Below are 22,922 nucleotides of genomic sequence, written 5' to 3'. Positions count from 1 at the left end.
ATCCCCGCCTACTAGGCGCCACTCCTCACCTGCAAAAAGCCACCCCTCACTAAGCTCCTCCCCTCACTTGCCCAGCCCCGCCCAATATAGCACGCCCTCCAGGAGCCCCTCTTTTCACCTGCGCAGCCCCGCCCTTCACCCGGCCCCACTCATCTGCATAGACACGCCTCTCGCCACGCCCCACTTCTCCCCTGCCCACTTCCCCCTCCCATCAACTGTCCACATCCTGCTGCTGGCCGCACCCCGCCCCTTTCGGCAAGCCTGCCGCTCCCCTTTTACCCGTGAGCACGCGTCTCGCCTTGCCCGCCTCCTTCGGCATGTCGGCCCAGCTCCTCCCGCCCATCTCCCTCTGCACCGCCCTCCCGCCCGTCCCAGAGCAGTGGAGGCCCGCCCTTTTCATCTACAGCCTATCGCAGAGGACGTTGCCGTTCGCGCTGACCAATAGGAGTGGTGGCCGTCACGGCAAGCCCCGCCCCACGCCCTACGTCGGGTTAAGTGGGGGGGGGGGTCCCTCGCCAGCCCCGCGCTGATCATGCGCCGTGTGGCGCTGGGCGCGCTGCAGGGGCTGAGTTCGCGGAGGCGGCTGAGACGCTGCATTGGGCGGCTAGAAGTGCTCGGCGTGCTGGCTCCCGGGAGAGGAAGGTCCAGGGCGGGCCGGAGGTCCGCGTCCCTGCGCCCAGGCCTGGCAGCTCCCCGCACTGTGGGCGCCCCGCACCCCGAGCCTCTGCCGGGGCCTTCCTTGGGCTCCCGCATCCGAGGCTCTGAGGCCGGAGGACCCCGGAGCTCCTGCGCCTCCCAGGGCTGGGGGCCGGGCCTGCCCGTGGCGCTCCGGGCAGGGCCCTCCATTGGCGTGGGCTTTAATGGGGGTAGTAAATGGGGCCGGCAGTTGCGGTTCTCGCTGATGGCTTTGCTCCTAGTTCATTTTTGTTGGAGGCCGAGTCCTTAAGAGACCCGAGGCGCCCACAGCCCACTAAACCCGGCTGTGTTCAGAGAACTGAAGCCTCCCGGAATTTAACTTTTTTGGTTTTTTAATGACTCAGTTTATGGGGGAAAAAAATGACGAAGCGGTTTAGTGTTCATGGTAATCCACGTGCCCGTATTTAATGTAACAGTTCAGCGCTGCCGGCCCAGGCCTGGGGGAGACACGGGGCGTCCGTGGCGTGAGTTTGGCAGCAGGTTACTGGAAAGTTCGGGGGAGACCCTGGCCTTACCGCTCAGGGGTTTCCTATCACGTCCTTGCTGATAAGTAACTTCTTAAAATGCTTCTCTGTCCCATAATTCTGAAATTTGCTAAATCAGTAAGCAAATGTTGACTATAGCATATCTTCCTAATATTGCCAGTGACTGAATAGGTGTTTTTTTTCCCTGTATATATCTTTAAAATATTTTGGTGGGATATATTAATGTAGAAAAGCCTGTAAGACATATAGTACAATTTGAGAGAATAATAGTTGTTTTTTTTGTTTGTTTTTTTGGGTTTTTTTTTAAGAGACGGGATCTTGCTCTGTTGCTCAGGCTGGTTTTGAACTCCTGGGCTCAAGTGATCCCCCTCCTCAGCCTCTCAAATTGCTGGGCTTACAGGTGTAACCCATCTCATCCAGGTGAGAATAATTAGAAAATAAGTAGATTGGGCGCAGTGGCTCACACCGGTAACCGCAGCATGTTGAGAGGCCAAGGCGGGCGGACCACTTGAGGTCAGGAGTTTAAGACCAGCCTGGCCAACATGGTGAAACCCCGTCCCTACTAAAAATACAAAAATTAGCTGGGCGTGGTGGTGAGCACTTGTCCCAGCCACTCAGGAGGCTGAGGCAGGAGAATTGCTTGAACCCAGGAGATGGAGGTTGCAGTGAGCCGAGATTGCACCACTGCACTCTAGCCTGGGCAACAGAGCGAGACTCTTGTCTCAAAAAAAAAAAAAAAAAAAAGTGTCCCCATGACCAAGCTGAAGATTTCCCCTAACTGCTCATAACCCTCTCTCCCTCTTAGATTAGCACTGTCATGACATAGAGAAATGTCCTTGCTTTTAAAAAATATTTTACCATCTCTATGCATTCTGACAGTATCTTGTTACCTGTTTGAATAATACCTGTTTAGGATAATACTGTATCGTGTGTATCTTTTGTTTAACATCATGTGACCTGCATCTTTGTTACATGCAGTTGTAGGCCCTTTTATTGGTTAGTTTTTTTTTTCTTTTGATTGAATGATTAGTCCGCAGTTTATCCATTTGCTGTCGTTACACCTCCAGGTGAGTTGAGTTTGGGACTGTCAGAGTTCGTGCTGACAATCTTGTCCGTGAGTGCTGGGGCAGCAGTGTAAGGTGTGGAGGATATAGACCAAGAGGTGAATGGATTTCCAGTATTCAGATTTCTTTTTTTTTTGGACGCCCAGGCTGGAGTGTAGTGGCGTCATCTCGGCCCACTGCAACCTCCGCTTCCCGGGTTCAACGATTCTCCTGCCTCAGCCTCCCAAGTATCTGGGACTACAGGCACCCGCCACCACGCCTGTCTAATTTTTGTATTTTTAGTAGAGACTGGGTTTCACCATATTGGCCAGGCTGGTCTCTAACTCTTCGGCTTCCCAAAGTGCTGGGATTACAGGTGTGAGCCACCACGCCCTGCCCGTTCAGCTTTCTAAAGAATGCCAAGTGTTTTTCCAAAGTTGTTCCACTTTGTACTCCTGTGGGACAGGTAGCAGTGTATGTAGCAGTATAAGAGCAGTATGAGTAGCAGTGTGTGAGAGTTCCTGGTAATATTAGGCTTTTAAAGTTTTCACCAATTCGGTAGGCATGTAATGGGATTTAACTGTAGTGTGAATTTCTTCCAATATTTTGAAGGCTTGTGAGGAAAAGAAGCCCTTTTGTTTAAGAGTTTCTTAAGGGGAATTTAAACCATAATTGTATTATAGTCATTTTTGAACATGTATAAAGAAAATGTTTCCAACACTGAAGCTTTAGTTAAGATAAAAGGTCATTAAAATGGGAAGGACCTTACCAGAAATTAGTTTTCTGGAATGTGCAAGATTTTGGAAGATGCAGTATTTTAATTTTTTTCTAATTAATAATCTTTATCACATGAGAGTATTTTCACTATGTGGCTGAATAATGTTAGCCAGATAATTTTCCTGCAGCTCATCTAACTTAGATGACTTTTAATCTAGACATGCACACCACAGAGCGTGGCGATGGAACAGTAACCGGGCTTGTGAGAGGGCTCTACGGTATCAACTAGGAGACAAGATCCACGGATTCACCGTAAACCAGGTATGGGTCCTCGGCACCTCCTTATAAATCCACATACATTGCAGGTGTGGCTTCTGGCATAGGTACGGGCCCTTCAGGTGGAGACTAGCCTTGTCCTTGTGTCCCAAGGCCCTGGCCCAGCTCCTGTTGCATGATGGCTACTCGGCTGAACAGAGCTTGTGAGAGAAATGACCCCCGGTCCCTTCCTGGAATCCTGCGAAGCCTGATTCTTGTCAGATTTGAGAGAGTAACACTTCCAGCTGGGTCTCTGCCATCAGACACACTAGGGTTTCCGCAGCCAAACCTGGTGATTCGCTGAGTGTGAGCACGAAGACTCAGTGCCCTGATCTGTTCAGTCAGGTTTTGCCATCAAATAGTTTGCTCTAAACTTCTGCAGAATCTTTCAGTTTTCTGAGCCTTTTGGGTTTCAAAATTATAAAGAAGAAATTGTGGACCTATACTTACTTGGGTTTATATTAAAATGGATTCATTTTTGTTTTGTTTTTTGCTTAAATCTTTTCCTTTTTTTTTTTTTTTTTTTTTTTTTTTTTTTAGCATAGTAACTAAAAATGACAACACTTCACATATTTGGCCAGCTGTTGGCTCTGTGCTATGCTTGATGTTGTAGCAAATTTAAAAAACAACTTACCGTCTAGAAAGACTGATGCGGCTGTGACTGGAGGCACATGGTAGACGCCATGCGGAGGGCCAAGGACAAGGGCGGGAGCTGCTGCTGCTGCTGCTGCTGCTGCTGCTGCTGCTGCTGCTGCTGGGGGGAGAGGGAAGAGCTCCTGGAGAGGGTGGTGTGAGAAAGCAGCTGCCTCTGGGCAGGGCTCCAGCAAGGGAACCAGGGCAGTGACTAGGGGGTCCCAGGCAAGGTCCAGGCATGGGAGTCCTGACAACAGACTCAGAGCATTTGTGAAATCCTGCAAAGTGAGGACAAAGACACCTCACTCTGGGTGAGGCCCTTATTAATAGTAACCAGTACTATAAACTCACTCTCCTTTATTTTTCAAATTTTATAGAAATGTACTTATTTTTGAGACTGGGACTCACGCTGTCGCCCAGGCTGGAGTGCAGTGGGATGATCTGGGCTCACTGCAGCCTCAAACCTCTGGGCTCAAGCGATCCTCTCACCTCAGTCTCCCAAGTAACTGGGACAAGGTGCCCCCACGCCTGGCTCATTGTGTGTGTGTGTGTAGATGGAAACTTGCTTTGTTGTCTAGGCTGGTCCCAAACTCCTGGGTTCAAGCAATCCTCTTGTCTTGTGTATTAGTCTAATCTCACACTGCTATGAAGAAATACCCAAGACTGGGTAATTTATAAAGAATGAACTAAAAAGTAAAGAGGTTTAATTGACTCCCAGTTCTGCATGGCTGGGGAGGCCTCAGGAAACTTACAATCGTGGTGGAAGGCACCTCTTCACAGGGTGGCAGGGAAGAGAATGACAAGTGAAGGGGGAAGCCCCTTATAAAACCGTCAAATCTCATGAGAGCGTACTCACTGTCATGAGAATAACATGGGGGGAACCGCTCTCATGATTCAATCACCTCCTACCAGGTCCCTCCCATAACATGTGGGGATTATGGGAACTACAATTCAAGATGAGATTTGGGTGGGGACGCAGCCAAACCATATCACCTTGGCCTTCCAAAGTGCTGGGATTAAAGGTGTGAGCCACTGTGTCCAGCCATAGAAACTTAGGATAAGTCATGTTTCTTGTTTGAGAAATAGCTACCATGAGCGCTATTATTATTAAAGCTATATATTGTTAGAAAGCAGACATCTCACTGTATCTGCTGATTTTAAATGCATTGATCGCCTGTTACAAAGTACGGTAAGCTTGGAAACAAGTGATTTAACAGCGGTAGATGATGCAGGTCGTAGTGGCCGCTCATGCACGACTGTTGGATGGCAGGCTCCCTAGATTGGGCTGAGGAGACCCGAGGTCTCACCTCTGCCAGCGACTTGCTGTATGCGCTTGGCCAGGTGACTCATGGCCCCTGGACGGAGGGGGTGGCAAGTGGCGTGGTGATCACAGGGACGTGGTATGTGATTGCGGGAGAGGGCCGGCTGGCGTGACTGAAAGAGAAGACAGTTTCTTTCATACCGAGAAGTATGGACACTTACCAGGAGGATTACCTAAAGTAAGGTCGGGGGCCAGAGCATGGAGCCACTGCCCCATCTCAAGAATAGCTACAACTTACTGTCCTAGGACAAAGGGGAAATGAGGCTTGAGATTCAATAATTTTAGTAGAAATCTGTTATATTTTACAATTTCACTTTTCATTTGTACCCAGCTAGTGATTATACTCTGTATCCATTTTCCACACAAAATCCCAAGGACCTTCAGAATGTCCTCTCGGTGTATTTGGACGCCACCTTTTTCCCATGTTTACGCGAGCTGGATTTCTGGTATGTCATGAGTGATTAACTAGTTGATACAGACTTTAGTATTTGAGTCACTGTCAGCTTATAATTATTTGTGCTCAGGCAGGAAGGATGGTGGCTGGAACACGAGAATCCTAGCGACCCCCAGACGCCCTTGGTCTTTAAAGGAGTCATCTTTAGTGAGATGAAGGGAGGGTTTGTAAGTTTTCTTTCTTTTTAATGTTGTGTTCAGCTTACCTTACCCATGTGCAGTACCATGATACAGACACATCTGGAAGGTGGTTGATTTTTATTTAATATTCTCATTATAGGTGACATGTTCTTGAATTAGCTGGGTCAGTGCTGTGAGCAGAAGCCAGGGGGTAGCGGGGCCAGGCTGCTGTCTCAGACCATGTCTCAGACCATGTCTGGCGACCCCCGTATATGATCTGCAGCGAGAGAAAAGCTATTTTCATACCACTATCAACACATTGTCTTTTTCACTCATTCTTGCCCAAGTACATGGTGTACTTTCTAGAGGCTGTGTGGCGAGGTGTGTGACACGCAGCAAGCTGGATACAGAGCAAATGGGGGAGTCCAGCTTCACCTCTGAGCCAGACACTACAGAGGTTTGCAAAAAAGGCAACACAGCATCACTCTTAGTAGTCAGTTTTTTACTTTGTTATGAGAAATATTTTTCAAACATATTTATATTAACATGTAATGATGGCTTACCTTAATGCATAAGTATTTTTTAAATGTCTCAGCTTTAATTTAGAATATAGAAAAATTATATAAACACAAGCACCTACACAGGCAAAAAAGCCCACATAATCAAAAGCTCTTTGGGTCCTCATTAAAACCCATTTATGCCTAGTGTTCCATTATTGGAATCCTAAGCTTGTGGGAGTTATTTATATCCTACAGCTCAAGGTCATTGCCAAGGTCTGAATTTTTACAAAAAAAATTGCAACCTCAGGCATAAATGGGTTAATTTTTCAGAGTGTAAAGGAGCCTTGAGACCATTTTGGATTAAAAGCTGCTGTCCTGGGCACGTGTCTTCATGTCCCCTTGTGACTTTGACAACCTGCCTGTGCTGGTGTCCCTGAGGCTCGTGGGTGGCCTGCTCTCTGATTCCCGTAGCCCCCCTCAGCTGGTGAACTATTTCTTACCTTTCATTCTCAATTTGGTGGTCTTTTCTTCCAAGGAGTCTTCTTAAAACTCAAGTTAGGGTGAGAGCTTCTCCCCACTTCCCTCCTGGCTAGTGGGCAGACCTGGTGATCCTTCCGATTTACAGCCCTCGGCTGTGCGTTTGTTGCAACACACATCAAAAAGGCCATTGTTCTCAATCCTTGGGTCCTGGGCATGGGTGATGAGTGAATACGGTGTTAGACAATGCCTGCAGGGGTGTCTTTTTTTTTTTTTTTTTTAAACCATTAGAACAGTTTTATTTGCAAAGTATTACAGGCATATGCACCAGAATGTGATTAATTGGCTATATTGTAAGTAATGTAGCATGTGTGTATTATTTTACATGTATATATTCTTATTTATTTCACGTTTCAAGACAGACAATGAGAGGATATTCCCCCAGCACCTTCAAAACAGACTTCTTCCCGACCACACATACTCAGTGGTCTCCGGGGGTGACCCACTGTGCATCCCGGAGCTTACATGGGAGCAGCTTAAGCAATTTCATGCCACTCACTATCACCCAAGCAATGCTAGGTAATATTTTGTTGGAAAAGTTTGATGGTGGATTGTGGAAAGTTAACTTGTTTGTGTTCTTACAATTTCATGACATGGCGTCTCTCACATTTAGCAATGCTTAGCTTCGAGCCTGTCCTTGGCATGGAGAAGTGCTCTTCCCGTAGTGGATGCAGTCACAGAACCTTCATCACATCCGCACTTTCTGATACATCGCTTGTTTCTTATGTCACTCATATAGGTCATTATAGTAATAATATAGTTATATGTATTATATAAAACACTAATAATTTACATATAAATGCTAATGTAAAGACATATTTGCAAGATTAGTTTATGTAAAAAGAATTATGAAAACTTTCAAGCATACAGAAAAGTAGACTAGGATAATGAGCCCCTAAACACTTATCACGTTATCACGTAAAAGATATCCTTTTCCTTGTGAAGTTTTTGGAAGTAAATTATAAATATCATCATTCACTCCTAAATATTTGAATTTGTGACCCTAAAACATGAGGATTTTTTCTTACATGAGCTAATGCCATTTACAGTTTTAATAGAATAAAACATACTTTCATAAAACTGCCTATTTCTTATTCCATATTCACATTTTCTAGTTGGCCCCAAAGTGTTTGTTGCACAGGGTCCCACAGATCACACCTGGTCGGCCCAGGTCTCTCCTGGGCACCCTCTCGGACGGCAGAGGAGTGTACAGGCCGGGTTTCCTCCGGGCGCTCTCACTTTCCAGGTGTCCTGCTGCTCCTGTGTGGTGTTGGGTACCATGTTCCTGTGTTTCCTGAGAACTGGAACTTAGATCCAAAGCCTTAGTTTGAGTCAGGCTGCGCCTTTTTAAGCAGAGTCCCTCGTGGGGAGCTCTGCATAGGTGGCCACATCCTACCTTCCTGTGAGGCCTGCTTGCCTCCACTGGGGGTCTCACGCCAGCGGGGTGCATGCTGAGAGTCGGCCACTGTCTTGTGAAGATCTGCTTTTTCCCTTCAGCCACAGACCATCTGGTGCACTTGAGTTTCTGGTGTCCTGTGATAATTCCTCATCAACCTATTAATGGTTTTCATATTCATTGAGGATTATTGCCTGAATCATTTATTAGAGTTTAAGTTTTCAAATTCTGTAATTCTTCATTCGTTTGCTGGACTTCTTCAAAGAAGAGCTCCACATCAGCTGGGGCTCTCGGGTTATCTTGAAATATCATTCTGTGGAAAAGGCAGGGGTGGCTGCTCTCCCTGGGAAGTCCAGTTTGAGGAGGAGGGGTGGTGCAGGAACTACCTCTAATGTTGACAGAAGAGGCTGGCTGTTTTTTTTTTTTAAAGACAGGGTCTGGTTCTGTCCCCCAGGCTGGACTACAATGGCATGGTCTTAGCTTACTGCAGCCTCAGCCTCCTGGGCCACCTCAGCCTCCTGAGTAGCTGGGACTACAGGTGCGCACCACCATGCCCAGCTAGTGCTTATATTTTTTTGTAGAGACAGAGTCTCGCCGTGGTGCCCAGGCTGGTCTCGATCTCCTGAGTTCAAACAGTCTGCCCACCTTGACCTCCCAAAGTGCTGGGATTACAGGCGTGAGCCACTGCGCCCAACATGGAGAAGAGAGTTCTTTCTTTTCTTCTTTTTTCCCCCCAGTCGTCTTTGTTTTGTTTTTTAGTACCACTGTGACCTCACAAATATTTCTGTATATGTATATATTTGAGACCATGTGATCAGATGGAATTTATTTATTTTTATGCCCACGTTTGCTACAGCTGTTGGCCCATTTTGGTCTCACTTCTTTGGTTTCTATGCCCCCACCCCCACCTCCCTAATGCAGGCACAGCCAGGCCCTCCTGCTCCAGAGGCTCAACTCTCTGTTTCCCAGGGAGCTCTGATTTCTGTGGCTAGTGGGGAAGGGCCTTTGGAGAGTAGTATCTGGACACTAGGGGTGGTGATTGCTCCTGGATTCTCTCAACCCTGAGAGTGTAACATTTGTTTCTAAATTCTAGAATGAGAAATTTCTGAAGGTTCTTTAAAATACTAGTTCCCCAAACCTTAACCATAGCTCAGGCAACATAGTAAAGAAAAAGATAAATTCTGTCATTGTAACCTTTTTCCTCTGGTTGAATAAATGTGTTATCTTTATTAACATGTATAACCTTGAACTTGTTGCCAAAAATTGAGTTTTGTGAAATTGTCAGTTGGATTACTCTATTACTGTACCTAGGGTTATAAAGTATTTTAACAAATACCTCATTTGGTTTTTGTCACATCTCTAGATGAAGTTTAAAATGAAAGATCAATTTCTGGCTAGGTGTAGTGGCTCATGCCTGCAAATTCAAGCACTTTGGGAGGCTAAGATGGGAGAATTGCTTGAGGCCAGGAGTTTGAGACCAGCAAGAGTAACAGCGAGAACCCATCTCTTAAAACTTAAAAATTAGCCCACTGGGTATGGTAGCTCAAGCCTGTAATTCTAGCACTTTGGGAGGCCGAGGCGGGGAGATCACCTGAGGTCAGGAGTTCAAGACCAGCCTAACCAACGTGGTGAAACCCTATCTCTACTAAAAGGACAAAAATTAGCTGGGTGTGGTGGCGGGCGCCTGTAGTCCCAGCGACTCAGGAGGCTGAGGCAGGAGAATGCCGTGAACCCGGGAGGAGGAGCTTGCAGTGAGTGGAGATTGCGCCACCACACTCCAGCCTGGGTGACAGAGCGAGACACTGTCTCAAAAAAAAAAAAAAAAAGCTGGACATGATACACAAGGTGACCCCAGGAGACTCCTGTGCAGAGTAGAAACACACCCCAGCACTAAACTCAGTCCCTGAAGTCCCTGCGGGATTCTCCCCACCCCCCACCCCTGGGTCCATCTGTACCCACCTGGAAAGAACGGTGACACCACCCCACAGCAGGAGCTCACCATCGGCGGCCGCGGCACCCCCGGTAGCTGGGCCACCCCCAGAGTTTCACAGGTGGAGAGGGAGCCTGGGGACGTGCGTTTCTAGCAATTTCCAGGTGACGGGGCACCACACTTTTAAAAATACACAACACTAGGTCCTGAAAGGACTTCTGTTCACTCGCACGTTGGTGGGATGGAGCCCTACATTGCAAAGGGCTTTTCTTCACGTGTCCTCCTTGAGCTCAGGGGCTGGCAGCACTTGGTGGGACCTAGTAGGGAGTCCCTTGCTGACCGCACACCCACAGCCAGAGCCCTGGCCCGGATGATTCTCACGGGAAGCCCGCAGAGCTCCTGACACCTAGCTGGAGGGATGAGAAAGCTGAGGCTCTGAGGGGGATAAACTGATTACTGGAAGGTAACGACCTTAGTGAAGTGGTGAAGCTACAGGGTAAACCCTAGTTTTATTTCCTTTGGGCCCTGCAGGGTGAAACCTGAGGAAGCCCCAGGAACATTCAGTGAGGGGTTAGGAGGGAGGAGAACACGGTGGATGAAAAACAAAAAGGAAATGCACCAGCATTCACTGGCGGGCTCTGTCACCCACAGGACAAGGATGAAGACGTGCACACCTGCCGTGCGGGCTTTCAGCCTCACAGGTAAATGTCACCTGTTTCACCACCTCCTTAGGGCTGTTCTAGGGCCCCGCACACAGCCATTTGGGACAAAGGGCAGTTTCAGTGTCTTTCACTCCACACTCAAGCTACAGATTGTCCTTATAGCTCAGGTATCCTGGGGATAATCCATCTCGTTTTGTTTTGGTTTTGGGAGCCCAACCCAAGAATCAAGTAACTTTCCTAAGGATTTCCAGGAGAAAACATCTTCCCACCAAAGAACCTTACCATTTGGAAAAACACCTCCTCGTCATTTGCAAAAACCCCAGTTTTCTGGGAAGTGATAATCTTGTCATGAGAACCAAAGATAAAGTTGGAGATAATGAGGGAGTGGTTACATAGGAAATACGTGGTCATTACTCTGACCAATTAGTAAATCACTTTCTTCATATGATATACTTTTTAACAGCTTCTTCCTAAACCACAGTGCAGGTAAGAGAGTCACAAGATGGCTTCTTCCTTGAGTCAGTCATCCCCGGCCCACACCAGGGCCTAGCAAGAATGATTTAGGTCACCCTGATTTCCTGGCGACTTGGAGGAGCTGGATTTCCCAGTTTACAAATCTCAGCTTCCTAGGATTCTGCTCTGATAAAATCTAAATTGTATTTAAAAAAAAAAAAAAAATAGGCTGGACACGATGGCTCATGCCTGTAATCCCAGCGCTTTAGGAGGCCAAGGCAGGCAGATCACGAGGTCAGGAGATTGAGACCATCCTGGCTAACAGGGTGAAACTCGTCTCTACTAAAAATACAAAGAAAACTGAGCCGGCCGTGGTGGCATGCGCCTGTAGTCCTAGCTACTTGGGAGGCTGAGGCAAGAGAATCGCTTGAACCCGAGAGGTGGAGGTTGCAGTGAGCCGAGATTGCGCTACTGCACTCCAGCCTGGGTAACCGAGCGAGATTCCGTCTCAAAAAAAAAAATAGATGAACTCAAATGAAATAATCTATGTCTATCCTTTTACCTCCTCTGTTGTCTGGAGTAATCAAGCTCCCTGCCTCGCCCTCTCTCACAGCACTGAACTACTTTTCCTGAATTTTCCCACACTGCTGATCACTCGTTAATTTCGATGCATACATTCTTTTTGAGAAAGTCAGTTTGCCGACTCCCACTGGTTTGTCAGAAAATGAGCTTACACTGCGCTGATCTCACTCCTGCCAAAACACCTTCTAGGGGTCTCTCCTTTGATAATGTAGGGATTATGTAGGCATGGGGAGGTGGGATACCAAGGGGGGATTCTGTCAACGGTGCTGTTCCTCCCTCCCCACCCCCACCGGTTCAAAGTCATCGAGCCGGGGGCCTCTCTGACTATCTGGACTGTGCAGACCACCGTGTCTTCCGGTAGGGTCAGGGGAGGGCTTGAGATAAATCTGTAGGGCTCAACCACTGGCCACTGTCCACCTCAGGTGCCCCAAGAGCCATCTCTACCGGGCACTATGTGGATGCATCGGTGACAAAATGGAAAGCCTCTGGTCCTGGCGGAGCTTGTTCCGATCAAGAGAGACCCGAAAGCAAGAAACACGGTGAACAAATGCATGATGCCCAGGGGTGGATGGCTGTAAGCACTGAGGAGAAAAATAGCAAGTGGGGTGGGGGGTGTTAAGAGGGTGGAGGATGGGGAAGGGCTGCCATTGACAATCGGAGAGCCTGCAGACCTGCCTGAGAGTGACGTTTGGGGAAAGAAGGAAAGGGAAGAAGGTGAGGGAGGTTAGCTAAGTGGACATCTGGGAAAGAGCTCAGGCAGCAGAGGGGCTGGGGCGGGGGCGCGCTGGCAGCGTGCTGCATTCCAGGGTCCTCTGCATGGCTGGGACGGTGTCAGCCCTCCCCTGCACATCCCTCAGGGCCTTCGCAGAAACACATGGGGACCTATGTACAGGCAGCACACGCCACCCATCGCCATGACCACACTGTCCCTCAGAGGAGCCGCTGGCCACATGTGTCCCGTCCACATGGAGATGTACTTGAAGATTCTTTACACACTGGGTTTCAAAGACTTAGTATGGAAAACAGTGTAAAATATTAATAACACAATAACTGATTGTTATCAAAATAGTGGGCTGAATAGAAAATATAGTTTTTTTTTTAATTTTTTTTTTTTTTTTTTTTTTTTTAAGATAGGGTCTCACTCTGTTGCCCAGGCTGGAGTGAACCAGTGCAGTCACAGCTCACTGAAGCCTCCAACTCCTGGGCTCAGGCAATCCTCCCACCTCAATCTCCCACGGGACTGGGACTGTAGGTGTGCACCACCACATCCGACTAATTGTTTTGTATTTTTTGTAGAGACTGGGTCTCGCCATGCTGACCAGGCTGGCCTCAAACTCCTGGGCTCAAGTGATCCACCTACTTTGGGCTCCCGAAGTGCTGGGATTACAGGCGTGAGTCATGGCACCCAGTGTCACCCCCTCTCAGCCCGCCTTTCTTTAATGTGGTAACTAGATCATTTAAAATTGCATATATAACACAGGCCACCCATGCAAGCCTCAATCCTGGGAGATGCTCCCGTTGGAGAAACCTCCAAGAAGCGGATCTGCTTGGATTTGCAAACGGCCCCTCTGGCCCCAGGGGGATCTGCTGTGCAGAGCTGCTCTGGATTCGGCTCTTCAATACTAGGTCTCTCAAAACACCGAGACCCTATCTCAGCACTGGAGACAGCAGGGCCAGGGTGGGATTTATAGAAAATAAGTCTCTGCCTCTCAGTGCTCTGGTCTGCCATGTGTCTGGCTGCCTCTTCCATCCTGACAAGCACGATGACCGTAATTCCAAACAAAGGAATTCCAAAAAAATACACACAAGCCCTTGAGTGTACTGTGCACCTCTTGACTTTTGACCAGCACAAAGCTCCTTATTAAACGCTGACAAAAATTCCTTCCATTCCAGGTGCCCTAATGGATTCATTAATCTCCTATTGATAGGTTTTTGCTGGTTTTCCTACTTTTTGCTATTCTAAGCACTGCTGCGAAGACTCTCCTTTTACCCCCACCTGCCCGTGTCTGCCGCAGCTCACATGCTCCGCCTTCCAGCTGTAATAGCTGAGTCCCTGGGTCTCCTCGGTGGGGCGTATCTGTGGGCACAGGGCTGCCCTGCCACATGCCCCACCCCATAACCTTCCATCTGTGGCCGCTCCTTGTGAGACCCTAAACTCACGACCTCCCCTCCTGTCCTCTCCTCTCCACAAAGCCACCCTTATTGGAGACAGTCAGTCTGCTTCCCAGTTCCCCCAAGGCAAATTCAAAGTCCTCCACTGGCCCACCCTCCTCTACCGACTCCTCCCTCATCTTCCGATCAGGTCAAAGGGCCCCAACCAGAGGCTTCCCTGGGCCCTTACATAAGACAGGAGCTTTTCTTCTCAGGTCGGGCCATAGGTACAGTGTACCCGCGACTTGCCGCAGGAGTGAGAGCCGCAGGGGCCGGCAGAGAGGGCTTGGTTCTTTTGCCTAAAGCCTGCCCTGACTCACCAAAGGCGGTCCGTTAATGTGCACAATGATTACAGAAACACAGAAATAAGGCTGGGTGTGGTGGCTCAAGCCTGTAATCCCAGCACTTTGGGAGGCCGAGGTGGGTGGATCACTTGAGGTCAGGAGTTCGAGACCAGCCTGACCAACACGGTGAAACCCCATCTCTACTAAAGATACAAAAAAAAAAAAAAAAAATCAGGTGGGTATGGTGGCGCATGTCTATAATCCCTGCTTGGGAGGTTGGAACAGGAAAATCGCTTGAACCCAGGAGGCAGAGGTTGCAGTGAGCCCAGATCAAGCCACTGCACTCCAGGCTGGGCAACAGAGCGAGACTCCATCTCAAAAAAACCCCCCACACACACAAACAAAATCTTAATCATAGTAAGACACAGCTGAAAAGATAGGAAGGAATGACTCCCCGAGGCTACTGCATGCCACCCCTTCAATCATTTTCCATTCAGAAAACTTCAGATCAGATCATTTACATATGTACGTTAAGACAAGGGGTCCTATATTAATGAATCTTCCCCGTCAAAATCCTGGTCAAAGTCAGAAAACAATCCCACCGGACTCCTGGGAGCATCTCACGTTGGAGAAACCTGGAGAAGTGGAGGAGCTGATCTGCACGATTTGCAAACCTCAGCACTGGCCCCAGAGGGACCCACAGCACTGTCGCCCTCCCCCTCTCCGTAAGAGTCGGAGCCTCACTCAGACCCACACAGTCAGGATCTGCACCTCCGAAGGCTCCCCCAGGCGGCTCTGGGCACACGGAAGCTGGGAAGACAGCAGATGGGCCCTGGGGTTGGGGGGTCCAGCACAGTCCAGCCTTTTCTCTTTTGCCTCCTGAAGACTTTCACCGTGGATGTGTGTTAGGGAAGAGGGGAGTGAAGAAAGAGACAGGGAGAGAAGACAGAGACTGAGTGATGCCTCCATTCCGCAGAGGAAAACACCGACACCCTATCTCAGCACTCGAGACAGCGGGGCCAGGGCGGGACTTATAGAAAATAAGTCTCTGCCTCTCAGCGCTCTGGTCTGCCATGTGTCTGGCTGCCTCTTCCATCCTGACAAGCACAATGACTGTAATTCCAAACAAAGGACTGGGAGTTGGGGGTGAAGATGCAGAGAAGGGAGGAGTGGGGAGGGAAATGGCAGCCTCTGGGCAGCTACTCTCTAATAAACACAAACACAACACCAGAAAGGGCTTGTAGAAAAGAAACATAAAACGCAACCCAACTACTGACACATGGCCCTCTGTTCCATATTCACCCGCACGTTCTTAACAGAAACGCAACTGTGAACATGCAATCTGGTATCCTGACGTTTGCCCTGACCAGGTTGTTACCGCATCTTCATCTTTCTAATTTTAATTGCTTCTGATGGCCCATCCGATTGGTAGAGCTTATTTAAAGAGCCCTGATTTTCCCTGATAAAAGGTTGGAGTCCCGTATCAAAAGCTTTTAGTTTTCTGTAACCAAGGGGGAAAACATGCTTCTTTTGAAAGATGACAAAATGTCTGGCTTCGAAGGGTCATCCGAGTACGGCACACAAGGCGGTCTGCATTCATAGAAAATGATGCCATCACACAAATCTCCCACTGTGCGACGGGGTGACACCATCACTCATCGTCTGCCTCCCAGACCCAGTAAGTTTTGCAAAATTAATTACTGCAAAAGATCCCATCAAAGAATGTGTGTGCACAGGATGGTGAGGGGTGCCAGAGCTGTGTGAGGCGAAATGGCACTGTTCTCAGTTTCCCCTTCCATCCTACTGGGCTCCGAAGCATTGCTTCAGAGATTTTCAATTTTATCTTTTTTTTTTAATTATTTAAGACCTTTATTAACAGGTGCTTGCAGTTTGTTGACTTTTTTGAAAAAATCAAGTTGTAAACTTTTATTACAAATTAAAAATGAAGTTCTTAAAAATCTCAACTTGACCAGATACGAAACAATTTAAAAACCTTTAAAGGCGTATTGAGATTTCCAGGCTTTTTTAAAAAACACGTTTGTTATTACCAAAAAGAGACGTCTTTAGGTAAAAATAATAAAAACCCCATGCTGCATAGATAATGCAGATAGTTCTATTTATCTGGTCAACGGGCAAAAAGCAAGCACTTAAGGTCTTCAGCGCCAATCTTTTGTTCATTTCTTATTGCTGGAATTTCATATTTCTTCTTGTTGATGACTAAACCGGATGATGGTAGAGATGGTAAGCCGGCATTTACTCAGCCCCGCCCTGCTCAGCCTCCGGAGCGGACTAATTCTCAGCTGGTGGATCGGCTGCTTTTGTCTCTTTGCCATCTTGTGGTTTAGGGTTTTCTGGGCGTCTGCGTGGGTAATTGAAGTTGCGGCGGTACCGACCTTGAGGTGGCTGCTGACCTTGGGTCTCATCTCCTTGATTTTCTTTATCTTCTTCATTGCCGTCCTCTCTAGGCTGTCTTTGGCCAGGAGGGCCCCTGCGGAATCGTGGTCTATATCCCCATACATATTGTGCCTCACTGGTCTCCCTTGTTCTCCTGCACCCTGGTTGTCAGCACCCTCCATCACTTCTCCCTGCACAGGAGGGTTGGAATACTGTGGTTGACGCCCACAGGGTCTCCGCATGTAGTAAGGTGGGAACCTTCGCCTGCGGTAGGGCCAGCGTTGTTGGGCCTGGCCTTCGGGAGCACTCTCCGATCCCTCGTTCTTTTCCCCACTCTCACTATTCTGGTAATTTTGCTGGTAATTGCGTGGAGGACCCCTAGGACGTGGATAGCGTCTATAATGGTTACGTCTGCTGCATATTTACTGCCTTGAACTGGAACACCACCAGGACCTGTAACATTTGCTGCCTCCGCACCCTTTTCTCCTTCAACAACATCAAACTCCACAGTCTCTCCATCTACACTGCGAAGGTACTTCCTGGGGTTATTCTTCTTTATGGCAGTCTGGTGTACAAATACATCTTCCTTGGTGTCATTCCTGTTGATGAAACCATATCCGTTCCTTACATTGAACCATTTTACTGTTCCCAAAACCTTCATTGCGATGACCTTCTTGTCCCCGCCGGCAGGCGCCGCCGATGTGAGGCCGCCCGGGCCACCGCTCCCTACCCCGCCGCCCCTAGTGCCGGGCTTGGTGTCGGCGGCGCTGAGGGCGGGGGCGGCGGGCGGCTGCTGGGTCTCGGCCTCACTGCTCATGGTTGCGGTGATGGTGACTGGGGCCAGCTGCGGCAGCTGCGGCTCCTCCCGGGGTGTGACGGTAACTAGGCCGGCCGCGGCGGTGGGGCTGCTCAGGGCTCTCTGGGGTCCGCTCTCCGCTCCCGCTACCGATCGAACTCTCAATTTCATCTTATAATTAAATAATATGAACTCTACTGGGGGAAGAAAAGCAGCCCATCACACTGGTATTAAGCCTTAATATCATTTTTGCCATCTTGACTCCTATCGCTACAAAAAGTCATTTTCTGTTCCCCTCACAAAACCACCCAAGGAATATTGCTTCAGACACCAAAGGTGCCCATGTGGGGCTCAAGCCTGGTGTCCAATAAATATGTGTGTCATTGACCTAATGCATGTCCAGTCAATTGAAACCTCACACTTCTGACTTCGGTTTTGAGGTTGTAATCTTGAAGTCTTAACAGTTTATACACATTGACCTGAGGATATTGGAAACTTTTGATTAGAGAGGGTTGAATTCCTCTAAAGGACTTCATGAATGAAGAAGACAGCTAGAACCCCTGGTTTCCTGCTCCTCAGTGGAGATTCCAGGCGGGAGGCAGGCAGCAAATGCTTGCGTTCCTGTCAAGCGCCAGGTGTGGTGCTGGGCACGAGAAGGACACCAGTGAAGACACAGCTACACGCAGCCCTGAACATCCCTGCTGCAGCCACAGGGCCTGGCCACACCAGGGAGCTCTGTGAACTCAGGGAAGCTGGTACACCTCGGGCATCCCTTGCTCATGTGTAAAGTGGGGATAAGTCAGTGCCCAGCATCACTGAGGGCCTGCCACATAACAGAGAGTCACTAAACGCTAGCTATTCTCACTAGGATTGGAAAGGTATACTTACTCCATTTATATGAACTTTCTATAAATACTGTATTGATGTTCACGTCACCACAGGCAAAAAGGACGCCGCTTTCACATCCAGCCCACCCTAAGGATGCACCTGGACTTCCCAGTACACTCAGCTCCACCAGGCACCAGGCCCTGCAGAAGCCACAACCTGTGACGAAGACAATGAGTCACTCTTGGTGTGTGGCACAGCATGATGTGGCGGTGGGCACTTAGTCATGGTCAGTCCGCGATCCAGAGCTGTGGAGCTTATTTTAGGTTGAGTGAAAATCAATTTAAGTTTCCAGACATGTCTTGGGACAACAGAAGATACCCAAAGAAGCAGAGAAAAAAAAAAAAAAAAACAAAACAAAAACCCACAGCCTGAGACAGAAGATACCCAAAGAAGTAGGGAAAAAAACAAAACAAAACAAAACAAAAAACCCAGCCTGAGAAATACTTTCTTCATTCAAGGCCTGGGGAGTCAGGAACATAGGAAAGAGATTTTCAATTTTATATTATAATTAAATAATATGAAACTCTACTCGGGGAAGAAAAGCAGCCCATCGCGTTGGTATTAAGCCTTAATATCATTTTTGCCACCTTGACTCCTATCGCTATAAAAAGTTATTTTCTGTTCCCCTTACAAAACCACCCAAAGAATATCTGTGTAATTTTGAGCAAGTTGGTTTTGCTCACTTTTGAGCATTAACTAGAATAAGGAGCTTCACCAAGAAAGGCCCCTGAAAAGCATGGTGGAGGCCTGACAAGATGGCTCATGTCTGTAATCCCAGCTCTTTGGGAGGCCAAGGCAGGAGGCTCACTAGAGGAGGCCAGGAGTTCAAGACCAGTCTCAGCAGCATAGTGAGATCCTGTCTCTACAAATAATAATAATAATAATAATAATAACAACAACAATTAGCTGGTCATGATGCTGCATTCCTGTCTTCCCTGCTACTCAGAAGGCTGAGGCAAGAGGATCACGTGAGCCCAGGAGTTTGAGGCTGCAGTGAGCTATGACGGCACCACTACACTCCAGCGTGGGTGACAGAGCCAGACATAAGTACTCTTCCTGGTCTAAGGGAGAGTACAATATTTGGAATTAGGATCTGTTTTGCTCCTACCACAATCGCGTATGCACCTCACTCCCTTACCTAAGCTATTTTTCTTTGTGAGTCTTTCTCCCCACTTCCAAAATGAGGGCATGCCTCTCTTGGGACCATCTATCTAGGCTTGGAGATAAGAACTGTAAAGCTCCTAGTACACAAAATATTTTCAACAAATGGTAGCTATGGTCATTTTAATATATGGAATTTTACCATAATTTCACATCTGACAGATAATTCCCCTGAAATTGATACTTGAATGTGAATGTGTTCTCTCATCTCCAGCTACAGGCAATAGTCTTCTATGTCAGGGAAAATCAAGTACTAATATAGAATCAGAATGAAATGGCAAAAAGAATGGGGGCACAACAGATAAATTCTCGAGGAATAACCTACTTACTGTAAGGATTTGTAAATCTGTGGCAGCTAAGACCAGGCTCTCTAAGCACATCTGGAGGTGAACTTCCTTAAAAGAAATGCGTCCAAATGCTCCAACAGGTTCGAGATCGTATCTCGGAAGGGTAAAGCTCTCTACAGAGTCTGCAAAAAAATTGTGACTTCGGCTCTGCCAGGGAAAGAATGCCCAGGCGACCCGCCGTGGCGGGCTTCCCCAGGGACAGCCTAGGTGTGACCCATGTGGGCTCAAGGCCACCGTATTTGATGCTACCTGCAGAGCTGAGGGCAGCTGTCTCCCATTAACCCGAGGCTGTACCAACCAAGCCGCGTTCCCACATAATACTGGTTTCCAAAGTACCTTTTTCCCCAGAAGAGGCGTGGACTTACTAACCTTCAATACGTGTGACTCCTCCCAGGTGGCAAAACCAGGGCAACAGAGAACACGGCGATTCTGCCAATGTATCCTAATCTCACATGCCTGTACACAAACTCCCAAGCATTTTAGCACGCTTTTGGACATGGAGCTCAAAAGAATGACCCATAAATATTTTCCAATACATACAGCATCTTAATGTTTTTTTCTTTCTTTTTTATTTTTTTGTAGACACTGAGTCTCACTATGTTGTCCAGGCTGCTCTGGAACTCCTGGGCTCAAGCGATCCTCCTGCCTCGGCCTTCCAATGCACTGGGATGACAAGCATGAGCTACCGTGCAGGACCCACAGCACTTAAATTCCATAATCACCTTGAAACCCTGACCTTCCACCCGCCCTGGTGGCTTCCAGAGGTCAGTTCCTCTTCCCGTGCCAAAGGTTTCTTGTCTTTCGCGGCCCGGGTAAGGTCACTCAAGATGCTCCCTCTGCTTCTGAAGGCCTTTGACTGAGAAGCCACTCTGGGTCCTATCCCGACCCCAAGGCGGCTCCATTCGTACTCGCACATCTCCCGGGCGGTTTAAGTCACGCCGGCCAGACTATTTCCACTTCACTCTCCTAATTTCTCCAATCCCAGCCTCTGCTGCATCACCTTTTCTTTCTCTGAGAACCCAGCCCTGCAGGAGGAACGCTGATGCTGGGATCCTTTAACTAGAACGCTAACGCAGAGCACTTCCCAGGGGCGCTGGGGGGCGGGCTGCGGGGCGGGGCCTGGCGCTGCCACCAGGGTCTCCCGCCGAGGGCGCTGGGCCTGGGGAGGCTGCGCTGCTGGCTGAGTGCGCGCGGCATACGGATGTCGGTGCCTGGGCGCAGGGAGACTATGGTCCGGGTATCACGTAGGCGCTCGCGGCGGGCGGGGCGGCGCCCACAGCGCCCCAACCTGCAGCACCCGCGCCGCCCCGCGCGCTCAAAGGCGAAGGTAAGGTCACCGGGGCCGTGGGCGGGGGCCCATTCCCACTCCATCTTTGTGCAGTGAGCGGTCCCGAAACGGGAGGAAATCCGCCATCCGGGCCTTTCCACGCATCTTCGGCAGGAGGAACCGGGAAAATAAAAATCAAAACCCAGCTCCGGGCGCGTCGCGTCTCCAGCCCGCGCTATCGCTAAGGCTCCCAGGTAGCGTTCGCCTGGGAAGCGCCGACCTCCCCGCCAGGGGCTGCACGGATGGGGGCGCTCCACCGTCCGGGCATCGGCGCCCCCACGTGCACCCGGAGCCTGGGGCGCGCAGTCTCCATCACCTCCCGCTCTTCAGTGTTAAATGTCCTCCCGGCGCGCCCGCGTCGTGGACCCAGACTCGGGCCCCTCCTGGAGAGCCGCTTCCACATTGCAGGGCAGGGGGAAGCCCAGAGCCCGCGCCGCGGCGCCGCTGACGTCCCGGAGTCCCTGCTTCTTGGTCCTTCCAGTCCGCGGAGGCTGGCGGGGAGGGCCTGGGACGCATTTTAGTTTTCGGTTTTAGCACGAGCCGGAAGGCGACAGCACATGCGAGCGCAGGACACCCGTTTTTAAAATCTCCCAGTGGAAACGCGAGGGGCTGCCGGACCGCCTCGGAGACGCCAGGCTGGAAGCCAGAGCAACCCCGCCGCGTCCCGCATTGCAGCAGCCGGGACCCCGCCCACGCCGCGCGGGGCACGAGGCGACAGGAGGCGCGCGGGGACCCGGCCGTTTCTTCCTCAACATGCTAGGGGGCGGCGTGGGGCGGAGTTGAGGGGCGGGGGGCCACTTAGGAAGTGATAGCGCTGTACCCACGCTTAGGAGGGGAAGCCCGGCCGGGTCCTACAGCTCAGAGGCAGAACGACTCCCGAGGGTCCTCCAGGCGACCCCCTCTGTCAGGCTCAATTGAAAACATAAACCAGAGGGGGTGGAAAGCTCACTATCTTCTGGATGGAGATTCCTACTGCCATGTGCCTTCCTCCTCCGCCCCACCCGGCAAGGGCCCTGGGGCTGCCCTGCTGGCTCATGCCGCCCCCACAGGTACCCCTGCCGCTTCCGGGCACGGGCTTCTCCCCAGTTCTCCCCATCGCTTCCCCGCTCTTCTCCCCAGTTCTTCCCATCGCTTCTACACCTTTCCCCGCGTCCTCCCAACGCTTCCCCCGTCTTCTGCCCCATCCCCCAAATCCCCTTCGCCCTGTTCTCCCCAGCTCCGTACGTCCCTCCCTCGCCGCCGGGAGGGGTGCGCGCACCTTGAGCATCCTCGCCTCTGGTCAGCACGCCGATGGCCTTGCCGGCCCCGGAGAGGTGCTCCAGGAACTTCCGCAAGGAGCCCTTAGGGGCCTGGGAGTCGTCCGCGTCCATGGCGAGGAGGTCGAGGAGAGCCGCTAGTCCCGGTGCGCAGCAGGCAATGGGGACCCTGCCCGCGCGCGCGGGAGTCGGAACTGCTGCCCCGCCCGCGCTCCCGCCCGGCCCCAGGGCCAATGGGCGGTGACGGGCGGGGCCCGAGCGCACGGGAGGGGCTGCGGGAGCGGGGGCGCGGCTAGGTGCAGGGAAAGGGGCAGGTGCGGGCGGGGGACGGGAGTGGGCAGGAGCACCTACGCGCTGGTCGTCCTAGGTGGGGGCCGCGCTAGCGGTGAGGTAGGCCGCAGACGCGGGGATAGCGCCACAGGTAGGCGGGGCCCCTGCGGGTAGGGCCGCGTCTCTGGTGCTCGAGACTCGCGGG

At 50.1% G+C, this 22,922-nt stretch overlaps 1 protein-coding gene and 1 pseudogene across 46 annotated transcripts in view; one reads left to right on the top strand and one right to left on the bottom strand.

Annotated features, from left to right (window-relative positions):
• Window positions 1–523: 523 nt before the first annotated feature.
• The window catches only part of LOC135964997 (presequence protease, mitochondrial-like), a 31,869-nt gene continuing 9,470 nt past the window's right edge, over window positions 524–22,922 (top strand). Inside the window, exons 1-10 of one of the 46 annotated variants that reach the window (XM_065520219.2) lie at window positions 524–660; window positions 1,113–1,160; window positions 3,160–3,262; window positions 5,586–5,656; window positions 5,735–5,831; window positions 7,179–7,339; window positions 10,798–10,847; window positions 12,266–12,382; window positions 13,140–13,234; window positions 13,324–13,730. In XM_065520219.2, coding sequence (XP_065376291.1) covers window positions 533–660; window positions 1,113–1,160; window positions 3,160–3,262; window positions 5,586–5,656; window positions 5,735–5,831; window positions 7,179–7,339; window positions 10,798–10,847; window positions 12,266–12,382; window positions 13,140–13,234; window positions 13,324–13,659 — 1,206 coding nt within the window. In that variant the 5' untranslated portion in view covers window positions 524–532 and the 3' untranslated portion in view covers window positions 13,660–13,730. Of the gene's footprint in view, window positions 3,263–3,370; window positions 3,756–3,796; window positions 5,023–5,541; window positions 9,550–10,797; window positions 10,848–12,265; window positions 12,418–13,139; window positions 13,731–14,863; window positions 22,869–22,922 lie in introns of those variants that run through there. The other 45 variants (XM_065520222.2, XM_065520227.2, XM_065520220.2 and 42 more) reach the window with 45 other exon arrangements.
• LOC102140647 (Y-box-binding protein 1 pseudogene) lies at window positions 16,109–17,639 on the bottom strand (annotated as a pseudogene).

The sequence above is a fragment of the Macaca fascicularis genome, chromosome 9 (assembly GCF_037993035.2).
Source record: "Macaca fascicularis isolate 582-1 chromosome 9, T2T-MFA8v1.1".
In the NCBI taxonomy this organism is placed as follows: domain Eukaryota; kingdom Metazoa; phylum Chordata; class Mammalia; order Primates; family Cercopithecidae; genus Macaca; species Macaca fascicularis.
This window is presented reverse-complemented; position numbering and strand designations above follow the sequence as displayed.